The sequence below is a fragment of the Gopherus flavomarginatus genome, chromosome 3 (genome assembly GCF_025201925.1).
Source record: "Gopherus flavomarginatus isolate rGopFla2 chromosome 3, rGopFla2.mat.asm, whole genome shotgun sequence".
Lineage (NCBI taxonomy): Eukaryota > Metazoa > Chordata > Testudines > Testudinidae > Gopherus > Gopherus flavomarginatus.
Window position 1 is genome coordinate 102,002,360 of NC_066619.1, and position 19,214 is coordinate 102,021,573.

Consider the following 19,214-nt stretch of genomic DNA (forward strand, 5'->3'; position numbering starts at 1 on the left):
CTGGCCAGTGCATCCGAGTTCAGATTGCTTTCCAGAGTGGTCACAGTGGTACACTCTCAGATACCGCCCAGAGGCCAATACCGTCGATTTGCGGCCACACTAACCCTAATCTGATATGGTAATACCGATTTCAGCGCTACTCCTCTTGTTGGGGAAGAGTACAGAAACTGATTTAAAGAGCCCTTTATATCGATATAAAGGGCCTCATTGTGTGGACAGGTACAGTATTAAATCGGTTTAACGCTGCTAAAATCGGTTAAATGTGTAGTGTAGACCAGGCCTAAGGAGCAGCTGTGGCTATATCAAGTGTACCGAGCAGCATCAGCCAGTTCGAGTCTGCCATGTCTGGGTCCTTCTCCTGCTTCATCATTCTCTCTGTTAGACACCTTTGGTGGGTCGAAAAATACTGCCAAACTGCCCACCAGCATCTCATGAAAGCTCAGCCTGCATCCAGAAACAGAAGTGAAAGCCTAAGTAAGAGAAGTTTTTGAAATGGCAATTCCTCCATGTTCCTGGCTCCAGTTGCTGGGAGAATGCAGACCAAAATGAATGCTTGGCAGGATGTGTTGGCAGGCAATTCAAACTTCCTGTAATATGTGTTGTGAATAGTCAAGTTTTCCCACAGTGCACCATGTACCAATGGCTAGAGTGGCCACAGTTTGGCAGGGTGTTAGAAATCTGGGATACAGACTCGCATTTGTGTACTGCAGTGTGGACACAGGAGCCCTGTGTTCTGGCCCAGGTTAAAAAATTCTTAAACAAGGGTTGGAAATCAGTGTAGATATTCAAACCCTGGGTTCTCAAACCCAGAGACCACTGAATCGAGTTCTACTAACCCTGGGCTAGGTGGGACATACTCTAAGTATATTTGACATTTGGATCAGCACTGAGATCTTTCTGGACTGAGTTGATAACTGCTTTACAGGGGTCATGTAGGACTGATGTATAATTTTATATTATATCAAAATATATTTAACTTTTGGATTTCTTCTTTATTAGTAAACTAGATGGTGACACTTGAAATTAAACTAATTTGCATAGTGATAGTTTGCCTATTATTAATTTATTTATTTAGTTTGTATCTTTATTTCACAAAATTCACAATGGTTGACTGCACACCACAGACAGTTTTACAATGAAAGGCGGTTGCTTGTCTATTTCTTGCATTCTGTTAAATATTTCTTATTCCTTCAGACTACACCACAAGGACCATTTGACTGTCCCCTCTGGCTTCTGCATCTTGCTTCCAGCGTGAACAGACAGGTAATAACCATTCAGCAGGGCCATTACCTCTTCTAAAGACTATTATCAAAATGGTCATTATACATAATGGAGATTATTACAGGCAGCTTGAGAGATTTTTTTTAGATACATCTCTACAGTAAGAGGTGGCCCTCTTTAGCCTTACACATCAGTGGGGATAATACCAGGGCACAAAATACATGGCAAATGTTGCTTTTTATCCAAACTTTCTCAGCTTTTAATGAATTTGAAGTATTGGTTTGTGAATTTAAATAATATTTATCCAACAACTGTGAATTTTAACTATTGATAAATATACTGTAAGCCAAGTGTAACATTTAAAAAATATAAAGTTAAAACTCAAGTATAACCCTATACAGTGTCCATGAATTCTCCATTAGGTTTTGTGTGTTATAATGAGCTGTGAGGGTGTGAGTTAAAAAACATTTCCAGTACAGCAGATTTCCAGGCAATTGTAAGCGTTATGTGAGAGTTCAAGATTAAGGGAATGATTTTTAAAGGGTCTCTTACTGACTTTCAATTTTGCAGGTGCAAATTTGCTGTAACTTGGTCTGCATTTGTCTTTTGTTATATGCCATTGCATTGTCTGGATAATATTGATATGGGAACATTCAGGTACAAGAATAATTTACATGGTCAAAAAGGGTATTATAAGTGGTGATGAATGAATAGGAACTTGACAAAGCACAATATAAGTGCATTTCTATTAGACTTTGTATCTGAACTTAACACCAGAAAGTTACACTTTAAAGCAATAGATGAAAAAGAACCTCCTTAAAAGAAAACAAATAGACCCTCCTGCACTCTTTCTAATACAGTTGGTGGGGGTGGGAGGCATCTTATACAATTGTCCATGGCTTAATCACAGTGTCAGGACATGGCAAAGGGGTATTTTCAAGGCTGAGGAACAATGGTTCAGTACCTAGCAGCTATAGTCCTTCTTACACATTCTTTCTTTCTTTGTATTATTGGCCAAGTTAGAGGGCAGATATAGGAGAGGTTGGGTTGGGGATATTATTATTCATATCGTCTCAACAAGGAGAGATCATCCATATTTGTACATTTTCCCTGAAATTTCCTGTGAGGGACTTCAAGAAAAGCTTGGATCCAATGTGGCAGAGCTTTTGTTGACTACATCCCTCCCGCTTGGAGGTTCTCTTGTCATATTACACTAACCTTGAGTTTGTATGCATTTCAAAATGAGTGTCCCCTAATCAGAGCTGTGAGGACATGGGATCATTATTATTATTACCCTGTTTTTGTCCATTCTTGATGCAGCTGGGTTACATTGCCATTCTGCTTGAAGGATGCTCGTCCCCCTCCCCTTGACAATGTTCATATTTTCATTGGGGTACATACACTCTCTAAAAAAACCTCTGCTTCTAATATCTTCACTCATCTTGCATAGGTAAGTAAAGACTTCATAGCTAAGTCTTTTATTTTCTCTCTCTGGCATGTATCTCATTAACCCCCCTGCTTCCATTTTGCAGCAGACATTTTTAACTGCTCATATACATTGTATTTCTCATCACTTGGCTCTTGCTAAAGTGATGCTTGTTTCTCCCAGTCACACAGTTCCTTTCCAACTATACCTAACGGGGAAAGCAGGGACCTCTGTAATGTGTGTAGAAAGAAGAATAAAATAAGGAACTTGAGCAACAACAGCCATAGCCCAAAAAGTGATCAGAAGAGAACTTATATCCTGAAATAGTATTTTACAGAAAATTACTTCACTGTTGAAGATTTGATTTGTTTTTGTTTTTTTAAATCCCATTATATCTCTCTAAACCCTGATCCTTTGGGGGCAATTTCCCCCAATATCATGGGTGAGGTAATATCTTTTATTGGGCCAGCATCTGTTGGTGAAAAAAACAAGCTTTCAAGCTCTATGGAGCTCTTCTCCAGGCCAAGAAGAGCTCTGTGGAGCTCAAAAGTTTGTCTCTTTCACCAATAGATGTTGGTCCAGTAAAAGATATTACCTCACCCACCTTGTCTCTCTCTTATGACCTGGGACCAACATGGCTACGACAACACTGCAAACAATATTATATATGGACAGCTATGAGTGTTTGAAAGTAGGGGAACATAACCTTTAGTTGCTGATTATAATAAATGTGAGAATAAAGATGGATGAAGAGTACCCTCCAACTATAGCGACATCTATGCTGCCTCATGAATTGTGTGTCAGAGCAAGGTTCTAAAATATCCTCCTCCTTCCCTTTTATTCATTCCACTCTCTTTTCCCGCTCCACGGTCCTGTGGAGATCAAGCAGTGACTGTCACAGTGAATCCAGTCTGTATGGCCTCAGGGATGTAAGGGCTCAGGAGCACAAGTCTTTTCCTGTATTTAAATCTCACAGGTCATGGTAATGGACAATCTGTTACCCGGGATTTTTGATGTTAATAAGTTACTGTGGGGATTGGCAGCAATTGGCCAAAAGAGCTATCAGACTCAAAAAATTCACTGACAATAAGATATGAAGGTGAACGTCATCAAAAAACATTTCCACTCTGGGGATGGCTGTGGTAAATCATCTGAATTGTGATTCTTCAAAGAAGATTACTGTATGTACCATGAATAATGCTTCAATCAAATATTGATTTGGGTGTGGGAGGAGGGATTTTTTTCCCTCCAGGCTACGTACATGCCAAAAATCATAGATTTGTAATTAGGGCCCCAAGTAATAGCTGAGAAGTACCCTGTAAATGTGGGGGTTAAAGGTGGCACAAAGCTCACTTGTGCACTCCCCTAGCCCTGAGGCTGCTTACTGAGCTGGAGAAACTAGAACTGAGGCAATGCAAATGGGGGCTTGATGTCCCCTTTGCAGCCTGTAGGGTTCCTCTAACTTATGCTGGCTTCTAACGATTGCTGGGGCTGAAACTACCACCAGTCAAGTGTAGCAGCATCCTTTCCTCACATCCTGTACATCAGCAGCAGGAGTTGATGACTCAGGCCTCCATGCCAATTCTATGTCATGGCAGGATCCCCCAACACTGATGTGATCCTGCCATGGCTAGACCCACTGACTTTATGGCCAGAATACTCTAGTGCAGGCGTAGGCAAACTTTTTGGTGCGAGGGCCACATCTGCGTATGGAAATTGTATGGGACATGAATGCTCATGAAATTGGGGGTTGGGTTGTGGGAGGAGGTGAGGGTTCCAGCTGTGGGTGCTGGTTCTGGGGTGGGGCTGGGGATGTGGGATGCAGGACGGTGATCCAGGCTGAGACCGAGGAGTTCGGAGGGTGGGAGGAGGATCAGGGCTGGGGCAGGGAGTTGGGGTGTGGGAGCAGGTCAGGGGTGCAGGCTCCAGGCGGTGCTTACCTCAAGCAGCTCCCAGAAGCAGCAGCATGTCCCTTCTCCAGCTCCTATGTGGAGGCACAGCCAGGAAGCTCTACGCACTGCTCTGTCCACAGTCACTGTTCCTGCAGCTCCCATTGGCCATGGTTCACAGACAATGGGAGCTGCAGGGGCAGCCCTTGGGGTGAGGGCAGAGTGCAGAGCCCCTGGCTGACCCTATGCATAGGAGCTGGAGAGGGGACATGCTACTGCTTCCAGGAGCTGTGTGGAGTGGGAAAAGCCCCCGACCCCACTCCTCAGCTGGAGCGGGGAAAGCCCTGGACTCTGCTTCTCAGTGGGAGCTTGAGGGCCAGATTAAAACATCTCAAGGGCCAGATGCGGACCCTGGGCTGTAGTTTACTCATCCCTGCTCTAGTGGTTTCGTCAAAGGGCTGACCAAACCCACGATCTAGCCTTTAACTTAGCCAAAGGTTTTTGGGATGGGGGGCAGGAGGAGAAGAGAGTACAGTGGAAGCTGCATCTTAACATAAATAGGAGTAATAGATTTTTAATCAACAGGTCTGTTTGAGTCTGAGGGGGTAAGATATTTAATGTAACTAGATGGACAGCCAAGCCTGGTAGAGCCTGTTTATCCTTTAGACAATGGTGCAGAAGCTGTAAACCCGCAGCAGCTGGTGTGTTAGTTTGCTGGTTTACAGCATCCTTTGGCTCTGAGGGGAAAAAAGGAGAGAGAGGGAGAGCGAGAGAGAACCTGCCAGCTATTTGTGAAGTAAATGTTCCCATTTCTTTTAAAATACAATAGCGAGGGTAATTTTGTCACATGCATCTGTTGCTATCACCTCTCACTTTGTGCTGAAGTGCTCACCAGAGCATTTACAGAAGTGATTCTTCCTCCCACCCCTGACATCTGCCACTGAAAATGCTGCATTATTCATCAGCGTGCTAATGGCAGGTGATGAGATCTTTTCACGCTACATCCCTCTCAGTAGGTGTTTATTACTCTGTTCACCAGCAGCCCTGCTATTACTGTGGGACCAGAAGAACTCTACATACTCGCTTGACAGGTAATGGGAAACGTGCTCTGCTCACTTGGCTCACAAGTGCAGATGAAGGTTATTACTAGGGCAGCTGCAATATCACGGGTGCAAAGATGACGGTCACTTTAAGAGAACGGCTTAATTTTGGAAATCCATACAAATCATATCAGCACCATGATAATCCATCTTCTTTACCTTCTATCATTTCAGCAGTCATGCTGTAATAATTTTCTCCCGCTTCACCTGTGGTCCCTATGAATAACAGAGTGGGGAGAGAGGGGAAAGCTGAAGAAGAAGATGAGTTTGGCTTAGTGTCTGATGATCACAATGGTGAGGAATTTATCTCTGTCTAGTAAGCAGGATAATGGTGTGTGTGTGTGTGTGTGTGTGTGTTGACGTGCGCACAGAGAGGAGGGGAGAGCCTGGCAACGAGGGATGAGTGCTCTTGTTCAATTAAAAAAACCAGCTTGACAAGCAAGCCAGTGTTTCTAATGATCTGTCTGAAGCCTTGTGACAAAAATTACGGAACACAAACATGCCAGAGCACAGAAGCAATTGAAGAAGGGGAAATTACTGTTACTCCAGAGAACTCAGTTCACTAACAAACTTCCCTTAGGTTGCTTTTTCTTCCAGGTTTGATGCATACACACACGACACAGTACTCAGGAACCAAAACGAGGAAAAGGCAGACATTTTTTGTAGGCGAAAGACAAAATGTCCCACTGTCGTATAAGCACAGAATGCTTCATGCTTCAGTATGCCCCCTAGAAAACAGAAGGCAACCAGGCTTTGAAGAAATAACTAGTGTCCATTTATTCGAGAGAAGTGCTGGGTTGCTTGGGTCATGCAATCTCATCCCCCCACCTCCCCGACACACACACTAGAGCTGGTCTTACAAATAATACTAGTTGCAGTTTTTGCTTTATTTTCACTTATGGTGGCCACTCACAGAGCCCCAGAATTCCAGCCATTCTGGTATTTCTGGGAATGGTGTTGGCCTGCCCCCAGCTGTGTGAACTCCATTGTGCATGTGAGGTCACATTGAAGAGATGGCATATTCTTCAAAATGGCATTCCCCATCTGATGCTGGACAAAACAACCTCCGGTTTTGTCTCAGTATCAGATAAGGAACAAACCTCAGAAATCAGGCCTGTCCAGCTTACACCCAGCTAATGGTTTGCCTATTTTTACTGCATAATTATTTGCAACTATTTTTTTTTCCTGCTACTCTTACAGCTGTATAAAAAGTCTTGAAATTAACAAGGACACCTAACATTTCTATTTCAGCCTGTTGTGGTTTCTTTTACCATTAGAGTATTTGGCCCTCTTTTGCCCCAGTGATAGCTGCAGGTCCTTCTGTGGCATAGAGGATAGTGAAAATTCTCACTTTTTTTGGTGTCAGTGGGAAATCAATTCAGTGATGTTTTTCATTTTCCCACAGGTGTTATCAAGCTTGTTTATTATCTCATTTTTTAACTTCTGTAACAGGGATTGGCAACCTTTGGCGACCTCCTCCACTCAGGTCAACTGGGTCAAGAGCTCTGTCCTGATGGTCGGGGATGGGTGGCTGGCAAGCTCCCTCCCACCCATGCTTTGGTGGAGTGCGGGTCCACTGCTCTATCTTGGCATTTATCTTTCCACCACGCATTGTTCTCCACCGGAGAACTGGCAGGATTTAGAGGCCAGGGTGGGTGAGCGGTTGCGGAGATGGACAGGAATGCTCTGGTGCCTTTCCGTGCGGGAGAAGGCAATGGTGCTTAATCAGCTAGTCCTGTCCATGCTCTGGCATGGGATCAACACCCTGAGCCTGGACCAGGGGATCCTGGCCTGGCTCCAGAGGTTGGCTCTGGAGTTCTGGCCAGGACTGCACTGAGTCTCTGCAGGAGTTCTGAGTCTTCCTCTGGAGGAGGGAGGACAGGGCCTGGTTAGACACTGTGAAAGTGGCTATCTTTCACAATCTGGGAGTGTCCCCAGACAGATATTGCCATCGATTTTCCAGTGAGAACATTTTCCTCCCGGATAATTCTAGCTTCACTTTGCTTTTCAGGTTATCGATGCACCACATTTCCTAAGTCTCTTTGAAGTGTATCCCTGTGATACCCACCCACGGTCACTGAATACTTCCAGAAATACCAGATTTGCTATCTCCAAGGGGAAATAACAATACACCAGCTTGTTTGATTCAACAGAGGATCAGCTCCTGTATAACACCACTACACTGAAATACATTTATAGTGAAAACAATCATGTTTAATATCAAAGGTTAAGATTTAAGAGAGAGAGTAAGGATAATGGAAACAGGTTACGTATAAAACAAAATCCATACACAATTTATAGAAACTAACCTTAACTTGTAACAAGGTAACTGTCTAAAAACAGTCTTATCTCCCCTAAATGTCCTGTACAGTTCTTTCAGCCAAGACTGGTTGGGATCTCAGTTTCATGAGTACAATTATACTGCCTGCTTACCTCCTACATGCAGTTTAAAGATATTTTCTTTTGCCTTATCCCTCAAAATCCATTGTGTGTCCCTGGAGTCAGAATGACTCCCTGGAGTTTATTCCCTAGTGTGCTGATTTCATTTGAGGTCACATTCTCATGTTGACTTTGTATGCAAATAGGGCTTCCATTGTGTTGGCTGACCATGCTTAATTTACATGTGAACTGAAGCAGAGAGGTAAATCATAGAATATCAGGGTTGGAAGGGACCTCAGGAGGTCATCTAGTCCAACCTCCTGCTCAAAGCAGAATCAATCCCCAGACAGATTTTTGCCTCAGATCCCTAAATGGCCCCCTCAAGGACTGAACTCACAACTCTGGGTTTAGCAGGCCAATGCTCAATGCATCCTTTGTCTCACAGAACCTGATTGTCAACCCTGCCTTGGTTCTGACTTTTAGGAACATATTTTCAGGGTGCATAGGTGTGTGTGTGTGTATACACATATCATCTGACACGGCATTTGTACTTACATTTCCTGATACTAATGACCAGTGTGATTTTGGCTTTCATTTAAGACTTACATGATATCCTTTATGGATAAACTCTAGGAAAGAAGTGTGCTACGTGTAGTGAGTTTGTTACAGCTACAGAACACCAATGTTATATATGCCATCATGTGCCAGCAATGCCCCTCTGCTGTGTACATTGGCCAAACTGGACAGTCCCTATGTAAAAGGATAAATGGACACAAGTCAGATATTAGGAATGGGAATACACAAAAACCTGTAGGAGAACACTTCAACCTTCGTGGCCACACAATAGCAGATTTTAAGGTAGCCATCCTACATCAAAAAAACTTCAGGACCAGACTTCAAAGAGAAACTGCTGAGCTTCAGTTCATTTGCAAATTTGACACCATCAGCTCAGGATTAAACAAAGACTGTGAATGGCTAGCCAACTACAAAAGCAGTTTCTCCTCTCTTGGTGTTCACACCTCAACTGCTAGAAGGGGGCCTCATCCTCCCTAATTGAACTCATCTCGTTATCTCCAGACTAATTCTGGCCTGCATATTTATACCTGCCTCTGGAAATTTCCATTACATGCATCTGATGAAGTGAGTATTCACCCACGAAAGCTCATGCTCCAATACATCTGTTAGTCTATAAGGTGCCACAGAATTCTTTGTTGCTTTTTACAGATCCAGACTAACATGGCTACCCCTCTGATCATTACAGAACAGTGAATCCTTTTCCAGTTGACTTTTTGATGGGTTCTTAGGGTCACATGCCATGGTCCAGCTGGGTGGCAAACAGTATTCATTTCAGAGGTCTCAGGGTATTCCGAGATGTTTGTTTGGGAAACCTTACTCAACTCCCAAATCCTCCAATATGATGACCCAGTGCATGTCACCTGTGTATATGGAGACATTTACTCCTATTCTACCACAGTTACTAAGCACACTCTTTTAAGAAAGAAGCAGCACACAACACAGCACTGATGTACATTGTGGAAGTTTAAAAATTCTTCCCCAGTCATCATCTGTCTCATGATAGGTGGAGGCCATGTTTACATGATGAAGTTTGGTTGGCATAGCTGTGTCAGCTAGTGGTGTGAAAAAAACACACACACTAGCTGACATAGGTACATATGCAACCCCCTCTCCTCAGTGTAGATGTAGTGTAGAGCCAAAGTGCTTCCGTTGGCAAAGCTAATGTCATTAGCAGAGCTGGGATTTACTATGCCAACAGAAACTCCTTCTGTTGGTATAAGCTGTATCTACGAGGGGGCCGTTCTGGTATAGCTATGCTGGCAAGCATGTGTAGCATAGACAGGGCTTGAATAAGGATTGTTATCCCCCAGTTCTCCAATGACACACCATGAAACTCTCAAGAAGACTGTGGCATCAATCCTGGGATACTTCTGAGGAAAAACTGGTTGGAATTTTTTCATAAAAATGCATTTTTGAATAAAAATGCCATTTTCATCAAAATTGACATGTTTAGAAAAACACGTCTATTTCAACAACATTTTGAAATGAAATAATGAAGCATTTTCATAATGCTGAAATGTCCCATTTTAGCATTTTCAGAATGGAACATTTTGATTTTGGTTTTGAAATGTCTTTTGAAATCAAAATTAATTTTTTTTTAATAATTTTTTTGAAAGTTTTAGAAAGTCAAAGTTGGAGTGCAATGTTTTGATTTCATTGAAAGAAAACATTTCAATAATCCTGAAACAATTGTGTTTTCCGCATTTCATTTCATGGGAAATTCTATTTCATTTTTTTCCCATTCCAAAATGGAAAATCTGGTTCCTGCTCAGCTCTATTTCTGAGTAGCTTTGACACCTTTATGAACCTCCAAATTCTGGAAGTGGCCAGGGACCAGCTCAGACCTTGTTGTATGTTATAGCAGCCTCCATCTTATGGTTGGATGCCTATGACTCAAGGGGACATCCTGGTAGCTCAGGATTGCTGGGTCATACAGACCCCCTGTCCACACTGCTTTGACCTTTCCTTCAGCTATGCTTCCTGAAGTGGGGTGGATAAGTGGGGGCAGAAGTGTTGTAGGATTGCACTACCCAGGGATTTCCTCATGTTTGTATAGCTACTTTACAACACCAGAGCACCATAAAGCAGCTATAATGGGGCTAAGGATCTGGTTTTGTATCTCTGCTTTTGTGTCTAGCTACCACCAGTATCTTTTGCACTTTATATGAGGAGGACTTAAGCCAAAATATAACACATTTTCCAAAACATGGGACCTACTGACATTTGCAACGGAAGGAGGTTTTGGTGGGAATTGATCCATTACAGAGGAAAGACTCCACTGTAGCAGGCTCAAAACATGCCTACACTTGGTGCAGATTTTGCATATCTGCATTAAGTAAATTGCAACAACTGTTGCACCCAGCACATTGTTATCCTGCGATCAAGTTAATGTTGTGTCTAGTAGCTTTGTGGCCATACAGCACAGTGCTGTTTCACAGCAAGCACTCAGCCTTCTGGTCAGATGTTCCAGGGTGTTTGCTTCCACTGCTCTGCTGCTTGCTTTCTGGAATTTTATTATGCTCTTTATTTTCAGATTTGTACCTGAAAGCAGTGGAATTCTGGGGTTTCTAGTCAACTAGACTAATTCCCATGATTCCTCTTGTTTCACCCCATCATCCTTACTGTTTCCAGCACCACTTTTAAAGCAAGCAGCATGGAGGAAGCATGGGAGAGCATTGCAATCCTCACAGCCATGAATCTAAACAGACTGATGGTGTAATACCTAAAGTAGTGCAATGCTGTAACTTGAGTGATAAGGGCACCTGAGGAGGAGAAGGAGGAGGAAGCTGAAAACAATCAGACACTTCTCCTATATCTTTTGCTGGAGTAGATTCACTTTGTGGAGAGCCAGTTCTGACCATGGCAAATTATTTGAGATACTCTCTTGGAGCTCTGAACAGAGCTCACTCACCCTAGAACTGCAGAATGTCCCAGTAGTATGAAAGCTCCCCTCAGTGTGGAGAAGCACATGGTTATAGCTCCCTGGAAGCTCACTACCTCCAGTTGTTGATCAGTTTGATGTTGGTAGAATTATCATTGGGGCTGTTGTAATGGAGGTCTGCACCACTATCCAGAAAGAGCTGTCCCTCTGGGGTCATAGACTATGCAATGTGCAGATGGCTACCTATGGCTTTGCATGGTTGAGGTTTCCTAGTTGTATAAGGGCTATTGATGGGACACACATGCACAATATTTGTCCTCCATACCAGGCATCACAGTTAATCAACAGAAATGGGTATTTCTCCATGGTGCTGCCACGCCTAGTTGATCACCAATATTTATATGGAGTGATCTATAAAGTCTGAGCAGGTTTTCAGTATATCTGGATTAATTTGGTCAAAATTTTGTAACAGGTTAGGTGCTGAAAAAGTTGATAACAATGTAGAGGACAGATCCAAAAGAACAGTTAGCCTATCTAGTCAATAGTCTGGGGACTTATTTTATTGTAATGTGATTTAAATATAGAATTTTCATTTTGAACAATATGACATATTCCTTACTATGTCTGAGGAATAAATAGTCTTATGAAGGGACTCTTCTAGAATGTGTGTTGTGTTCCATTTCATAAACTTTTGGTGTGGTTTTCACAGGGTAGTTTTAGTGAATTTTTCTGGAGGAAATAACTTTTTTGGGAGGTAGGGGAAAATGGCAATAATGCTGGTGGCATTGCTCTAGAAGAAAGACTGCAGCCTTCTCTGTGGCATTGATTAATACACTGTCACATTCACCTTTCTCTGCCTCCCTTAAGAGGATGGAGATACATTGTTTCAGAGAGTTGTAGTCAGACAATTCCCCTAAGAAATGACAGTCAATGACAATTATTCTTAGATTAAACAAAAGAAGTAGTTATTGACGGTTTATAGAAGAAAAACAGAATATTTTCTCATAAGATGTTAGATGTTAAACACCTGATACAGAGACAATGCAATATCCTTGCACTTAGGTTACGATATTTTTATCCCAAAGTTCAAAACCATTGACCTTGCTCCTCATATGATAGAAATTGCTTGGTCTGTTAACACCCAAACCTGTCTCTCTCCACTCAACATGTCATAAGGTATGTACACACTGCAATTGAAGGTGTGAGTGCAGCTCATGTAAGCACACTCATGCTAGTTTTAAGCTAGCAAGTGCAGTTAAAAATAGTGGTGAAGATATGATAGCACAGCCACTGGCATGGGCTAGGAACATGAGTATGTACCAGAATTCCAGATAGGCTTGTGTCACGGAGTCACCGGGCGATGCTCTGGAACTACTCCCCACCAAGCCAGTCAGGACTTTGGGGAGCCTCCTCTCCCTTGGAGCAGACTTGTTCAGGACAAGAAGCTCACAAGCCTTCACCTCCTGGGTCTCTCCTTGGAGCATTCAGCATCCTCTGCCCCTCCGTGCGCTTCCCACAGCGAGCCCGCCCCAGCGGGGTCCTGGGGAAGCCACAGGGTCCTGCACCCCCACTTTGCAATCAGACATGACTCAGCCAGCCAGTAAAACAGAGGTTTATTCGATGACAGGAACAGGGTCTAAAACAGAGCTTGTAGATACAGCGAACCAGACCCCTCAGCCGGGTCCATTCTAGGGGGCAGTGAGCCAGACCCCCCCACGTCTGCTCTTCACTCCTCAACCCCAGCCAGCTCCAGACCAACCCCCCCCAGCCCCTCCTCTCTCCTCATCCCCTTTCCTGGGCCAGGAGGTCACCTCATCTTTGTCTCCAACACCTTCAGTTGGCACCTTTGCAGAGGAGGGGCCCAGTCCATCAGTTGCTAGGAGACAGAGTGTCAGGCATTTAGGTGCACTGGTCCTTTGCTCTGCCAGATACTTAAGAACTGCTATGGGGACACTGAGGCACCAAAACAGTATTCAGAGAAAACATTAAGAACATTCCTAGTTCATCACAGCTTGACCAGCCCATAGTGAAGTTTGTACTGCCATATCTGCACTGCTATTTTTAGCTGCAGAAGCTAGATGAAAATTAGTGAAGGTATGTCTTATATGAACTGCAATAACACCTCTGATTTCAGGGTAGACAGACCCATCGTTACATAAGGCAGTGACATGGTTCCTGAGAGAACTAAAAATATGTACTGTGACAGACCCAGGCCAGTGGGATTCTGGAGTCTGGTAGAGGGCAAATATACTGGTCACTGGCTGAGTAGTTTTCTGTTCCCTGAGTGACCAGAGCAGGGGCTGCACTAGAGTAATCAGGAATCTGCTAGAACCAATTAAGGCAGATTGGCTGCAGGTGTTCTAATCAGCCTATCAAGGCAGGCTAATCAGGGCACCTGGGTTTAAATAGGAGCTCACTCCAGTCAGGGGAGGAGGAGCTAGAGGAGACGAAGTGTGTGTGAGGAGCTGGGAGCAAGAGGCACAAGGAGCTGAGAGTGAGGGGGTGTGCTGCTGGAGGACTAAGGAGTACAGGCGTTATCAGACACCAGGAGGAAGGTCCTGTGGTGAGGATAAAGAAGGTGTTTAGAGGAGGCCATGGGGAAGTAGCCCAGGGAGTTGTAGCTGTCATGCAGTTGTTACAAGAGGCACTATAGACAGCTGCAATCCACAGGGCCCTGGGCTGGAACCTGGAGTAGAGGGCAGGCCTGGGTTCCCCCCAAACCTCCCAACTCCTGATCAGACACAGGAGGAGTTGATCCAGACTGTGGGGAAGATCACTGAGGTGAGCAAATCTGCTAATAAGCGCAGGACCCACCAAGGTAGAGGAGGAACTTTGTCACAGTAGCTATATACTCATATATAACTTGTATTTTTTTCCCACACAGAGTATACAGTTACTCACTGCATCCTACCTTTTCAGGATCTAAAACAGAATTATGTACAAGCCCTGCTGCATATGTTCTCATGTAAGTGACTATTAAAAATGGTTTTACCTGTAGTGGTGGTAATAAAATAATCCCTCCCTGAGCCAACCCAACATTCTCAGCACAATAAGCAAGTCAGAATAAGTCTAATCAACACTGTGTTTAAAACCTCTTTGGCAGCTGGTGGTCTGGTTAGATTAGTGCCCCCCACTTTGCAAACACCAATTCTGGGGAACCTGTTAGTAACAATAGGAATTTTTTCCTAAATTTTCCCAAGGTATAAACAAGGACCCTGAGAGCAAGAACAGGGGAAGGGCACTAGACATTCCACAATGGACGGGGAGGGGTGAGAGAAGGGCCATGGATTCAGCCCTCCTTCTATATTGGCTGGCAGACTACAAGCAGCCCCAAAGCAGTCCCACTATATTTACAAAAGTTGATAGAAGTGGTCTTTTTCAGTGCTGCTCCCAGGCATTCTACTTCACTCTGTGCTCTACAAGCAGAATGCATCCCATGGAAAAGAACATCCTCCCTCTATGGCTCAGAGCTCGGATAGAACTCAAATGTTAGGTGACTTTACTTCCACTGAATTCAATGGGAATTGTATCGAGCCATTGTGATGTACTGCAGACAAGTATCCACCAGAGTAAAATAAGACCATTTCTGTGAACTTAAAAAAATACTTCTTGCCGTGACACTTGTTATATTATTCATCGAGTTATGACTATGTGGTCAAAGTCATAGCCATTATTAACAACAGCAATAAACGAATTAGAAACAGTACAATTTAAAAAAAAAAATTAGGATCAGACTCTGCTACCATTACACTGCATAATACTCTACTCCTAATGGAATCCCTTACTTTCTCCATAGGAAGTAATAAAACTACTGAAGGAGAAAGATTTGACTCAATGTGAAAAAAGGTGTCAAAATCTAGACTTACTTTTTAGTTTGGGTTCCATTTGAAAGAGCTGGTTGTTGCTTTTTAACCATCATAACTAATTACTGCAATTTGTGAAAACATTCCCCTTTCCTTTCCAAATATGGGTGATAAACCTTTTTCTCTGGCAGAAGGATGAATGTGATTTAAAATAAAATAAAATAAAAAGTAAATATTATTTCCTAATGCAAACTTCCCTATCCCTTATCATTTTACATCTTTCAGATGGAGTTTGTTTTTGAACCAGTAGCTCAGTGATTCTCATCCTTGTCCATAATGCAACTCCTTTATCTACTTGGGGCCTTAGCAGGATGCCTCTCCCATCTAACCAGGACCTCACTCCTATTTGCAATAATATGAAGGCCAGTCAGTTTGTGATCCCTGTGGGGGACAGCTTTTCTATTTCATTTGTTTATAAGGAGTGTTTTCCATTGAGATATCCAATTTACTCATCAGAATAATAGAATAGGTTCATTATTTCTGTAAATTTAAAGTAGCGTTTTGATGGAGTCTGATTCTCCACACATCCCAAGTTCATTTTTTGCTCATTTGAGGCCTAATTCATGAAAGTTCTGTTTAGCTCATGTAGGGTGAGATAATCAAAAGCATTCAACTGGAATTTTGCCTTTGACTTTAATGAGAGCAGAGTTAAGGCCAGTGCTGAACACTTTTTTGTAAATCCCATTCATAGGACCTGAGACAGCAAAAACTTTTGCATGAGGTTAATGGATTTCAATAGAACTGCTCATAATGCACAAAGCTAAGATGAGGGTATGTCTTTGCAGGACTGGTAGCATAATGTACAAGTCACCCATTACCCAAACTGATTTTTCTCAGGAGGCTGCCAGGATTTGTGTGCCCTTCTATGTTTCTGAAAATATTGTAGACTCTGGTCCCTAACAAAAATATTTTCCTCATATGTTAAAAATGTGTTCTTCAACTTTTGTGATGACAGCTACCTTATATCTAGCACTTTGATATAGGAACAGTGAAAAATGGGATGGTTTTGCATTATTTTCCTCTTTTTGGCCATATTTTTTTTTCTTTGAGTAAAAGCTCTGGAGGAGCAGGCTTAAAGTGGCTGTCAAGCAGATTTTTCCCAAAGTAAAAGGTGCTGACAGACAAAAGTACTCTGGCATGAAAAATTTATAACCAAATATTCCACAACAGAAAAGGGGCAAAACCACCTCACATACTAAATGCCGAATCTCAAGCATATTTGCTCCAGTGCTGATTCAATGGCAAAATAACTTTCAAAATGTTTTATGGCCCAAAACAGCTATAAAGTAGCTATACTTGTCATTTTAGTAGACTAAAATCAGAAGTATACTAATATTCAGTGGGAAGACAGCAATATATTATCTTGTCAAGCAGGAGATCTGAGTTTGCAGTAATACATTGTCAGTTAGAGATAAAAGCTTAAGGAAAGTGCATTTAATTACATTAATAATAATAATAATAAGAATCTATAAAACTAGTTTTATTATTTAAAATATTATCTGGCAATGACCAGTAAGCATATACTAAGTGAATGCCATCATTTCAATATATCACATAGCTCTTATTTACATAGAGGTTTTTTTTTTTTCATACTAGAAACCTTATTTAAAAAATAGTCAATTAAAAAAATCAATTAAGGTAGCATCAGGTACTCAATTTGTCTGTGGATTTCTTGCTAATTTTTCTGTGTTTTTCCCCTTCAATAATATTTTCCTAATTTTTGGCTCTGATTCCACAAAGCATTTAAGAAAGGATAAATTTTTAAATTTGACTTCAATGAGATTCAAGCACATGCTTAAGTACTTTTCTGAAACATGGCTGAACTTGAGCACATATGTAAAGTAAGGAATGTGCTTAAGTGTGTGCTGAATCAGGACCTTTAAAAAGAGTCTCACAGGCAGCAGGGACACTAACTATGGCTTTGATTCTGTAAAGAGCTGTACAAATTTACTTCATTGAGACCGTGTGTGTGTGTGTGTGTGTGTGTGTGTGTGTAAGGATTGAGACTAGCTGTATAGGACCAGAATTTCCATTTCACAGGAAAATATGTGATTTTAAAATTTGTTTTTGTTCCAAATTAGAAAGAAAACAAAACTCTGAAATTTTCCAAAATATAATTTTTAAAAAAATTGTTTCAGGTCAAAAAAAATGTTCAATTTCAATTTTGACTTTTACTTTTTAAAATATTTTACAATATAAAATAAATTTTGAAATGAAACCTCTCTAATTTCTTTCAGTATTTTATCCTCAGTTGTTACTTATAAAGATGAGAGAAAGATGATTTTTAAATTGACATTGTCCCTTTAAACAACACTAACTATTAAATACTAACTGCTGAATGTGATACTGAATTTTAGCCAAGAAGCAGCAACCTTACTTTAGATTTCTAGTGGCTTCTTTAATATGAAAGGGCACACTGAAACTTTCTAAAACTGCTCGATTTGTTTCTTGCTTCTACTTCACTTGTCCAAAGTGAGAATTATCCCAAAATAAGATGCATTCATTTTCAACTACTGGTTTTCACATTAAATAATAAATGACTCTCATTATTACTTATTCGGCAGCAGTACTCAAAATGTGCTAGATTCTGGGCAGACATGTAGTAGATCCAGTCCCTTTCCAAAAGAATTTAAAATCCAAATGACAAATAAGAAAAGGGAGAAGAAAAGGTTACTAACATGCAAGCAGAATGTATATGTGTCTGTCTGACCTATAGACATGTTCATAAATACACATATTATTCCTACTACCTATCACTTATTAGCTAACTAATGTCTTCTAGATATCTCAAATGCGAGAAGACATTGGCTTTGCTGATCAGCCCAGGATGGGCATTTCATACTCAGAGGTGGCATGGAAAAAAGCACAGAGATGGCTGTAGAAAAAGAAGACAATGTCTTGAGGCTGGCATCACTGACTGAGTTATCAGGGTGCGGATGCAATAAATGTTTGTTTTATAGAACACTTAATATGTTGTTCATACAGGTAACTGGATTCACATTATGTCTATGTTCTAGGAAACAAATCACCTTTCTGATCTTCCCAGTTTGAAGGCCCAACAGTGTCAAGAGTTCCCCAGAAAAAATTACTGTGGTTACAGTGAAACAGGGAATAGGATAAGGTGCCTTTATGTGCAAACATCTCTTATTGATTTAAAAATCCAGCCTGGCAAAATACAGAGTAGATATTTAAAATGTGCATAGTGCATGAAATTACCTCACATTACGGGTAATGTATGCCTTGTAGCAAATTATGTCACTTACGCTTACACTAATTAAGTGTTGATGTGTGAGCACTAAGTTGCAATGATGTTGTTAACTAATGTACATAAATATTCCTTTTAAACTGTAATTGCACTTTGCCATAACTTGAAAGGAGGCATGCTCAATTTGGAAGTACTGCATATAGTTCTATATCTTAAGACAGGGATTACAAACTTAAGTCTGCCAGAAAACACAACACTTGAGTCTCATATTTTAAGTAAAAGGGAGAAAAATTCCTTTTGTCATGGATGTTATAATTTACAATCCTGTCAAGAACATTTAAATATTCCCCAAATTACAAGGACAGCAGTGACATGCAGGGTGAACCAGTTCAACCCATAGGGACTGAATTTCCAAAACCTGAAGGATGCAATGTGACCTAATCAACAGTTTATCCCCAGTAGACATTAACGGCACTGCATTTCTGTCAAAAGAACAGAGCTGATCAGGGGAAAATTTGTTGTGTTCCACCCATTTGCTGAACTCAAGATTTATGATGGCCTCAAGTTAATGTGATTATATTTTTAACATTAGACCTCCAATCCCTGTTTTTTCCCCTGAAACTGAGGCTGAAGTAGAATCAGAAGGGTATGTGTCATCCAAAATTGCCTTTCCA

The 19,214-nt window shown here is 41.6% G+C and overlaps 1 protein-coding gene across 1 annotated transcript in view; it reads right to left on the bottom strand.

The window, feature by feature from the left end:
* Positions 1–302: 302 nt before the first annotated feature.
* Positions 303–19,214, bottom strand: part of LOC127047311 (zinc finger and SCAN domain-containing protein 20-like) — a 54,980-nt gene continuing 36,068 nt past the window's right edge. Inside the window, exon 3 of the mRNA XM_050945434.1 lies at positions 303–444. Coding sequence (XP_050801391.1) covers positions 303–444 — 142 coding nt within the window. The remainder of the gene's footprint in view (positions 445–19,214) is intronic.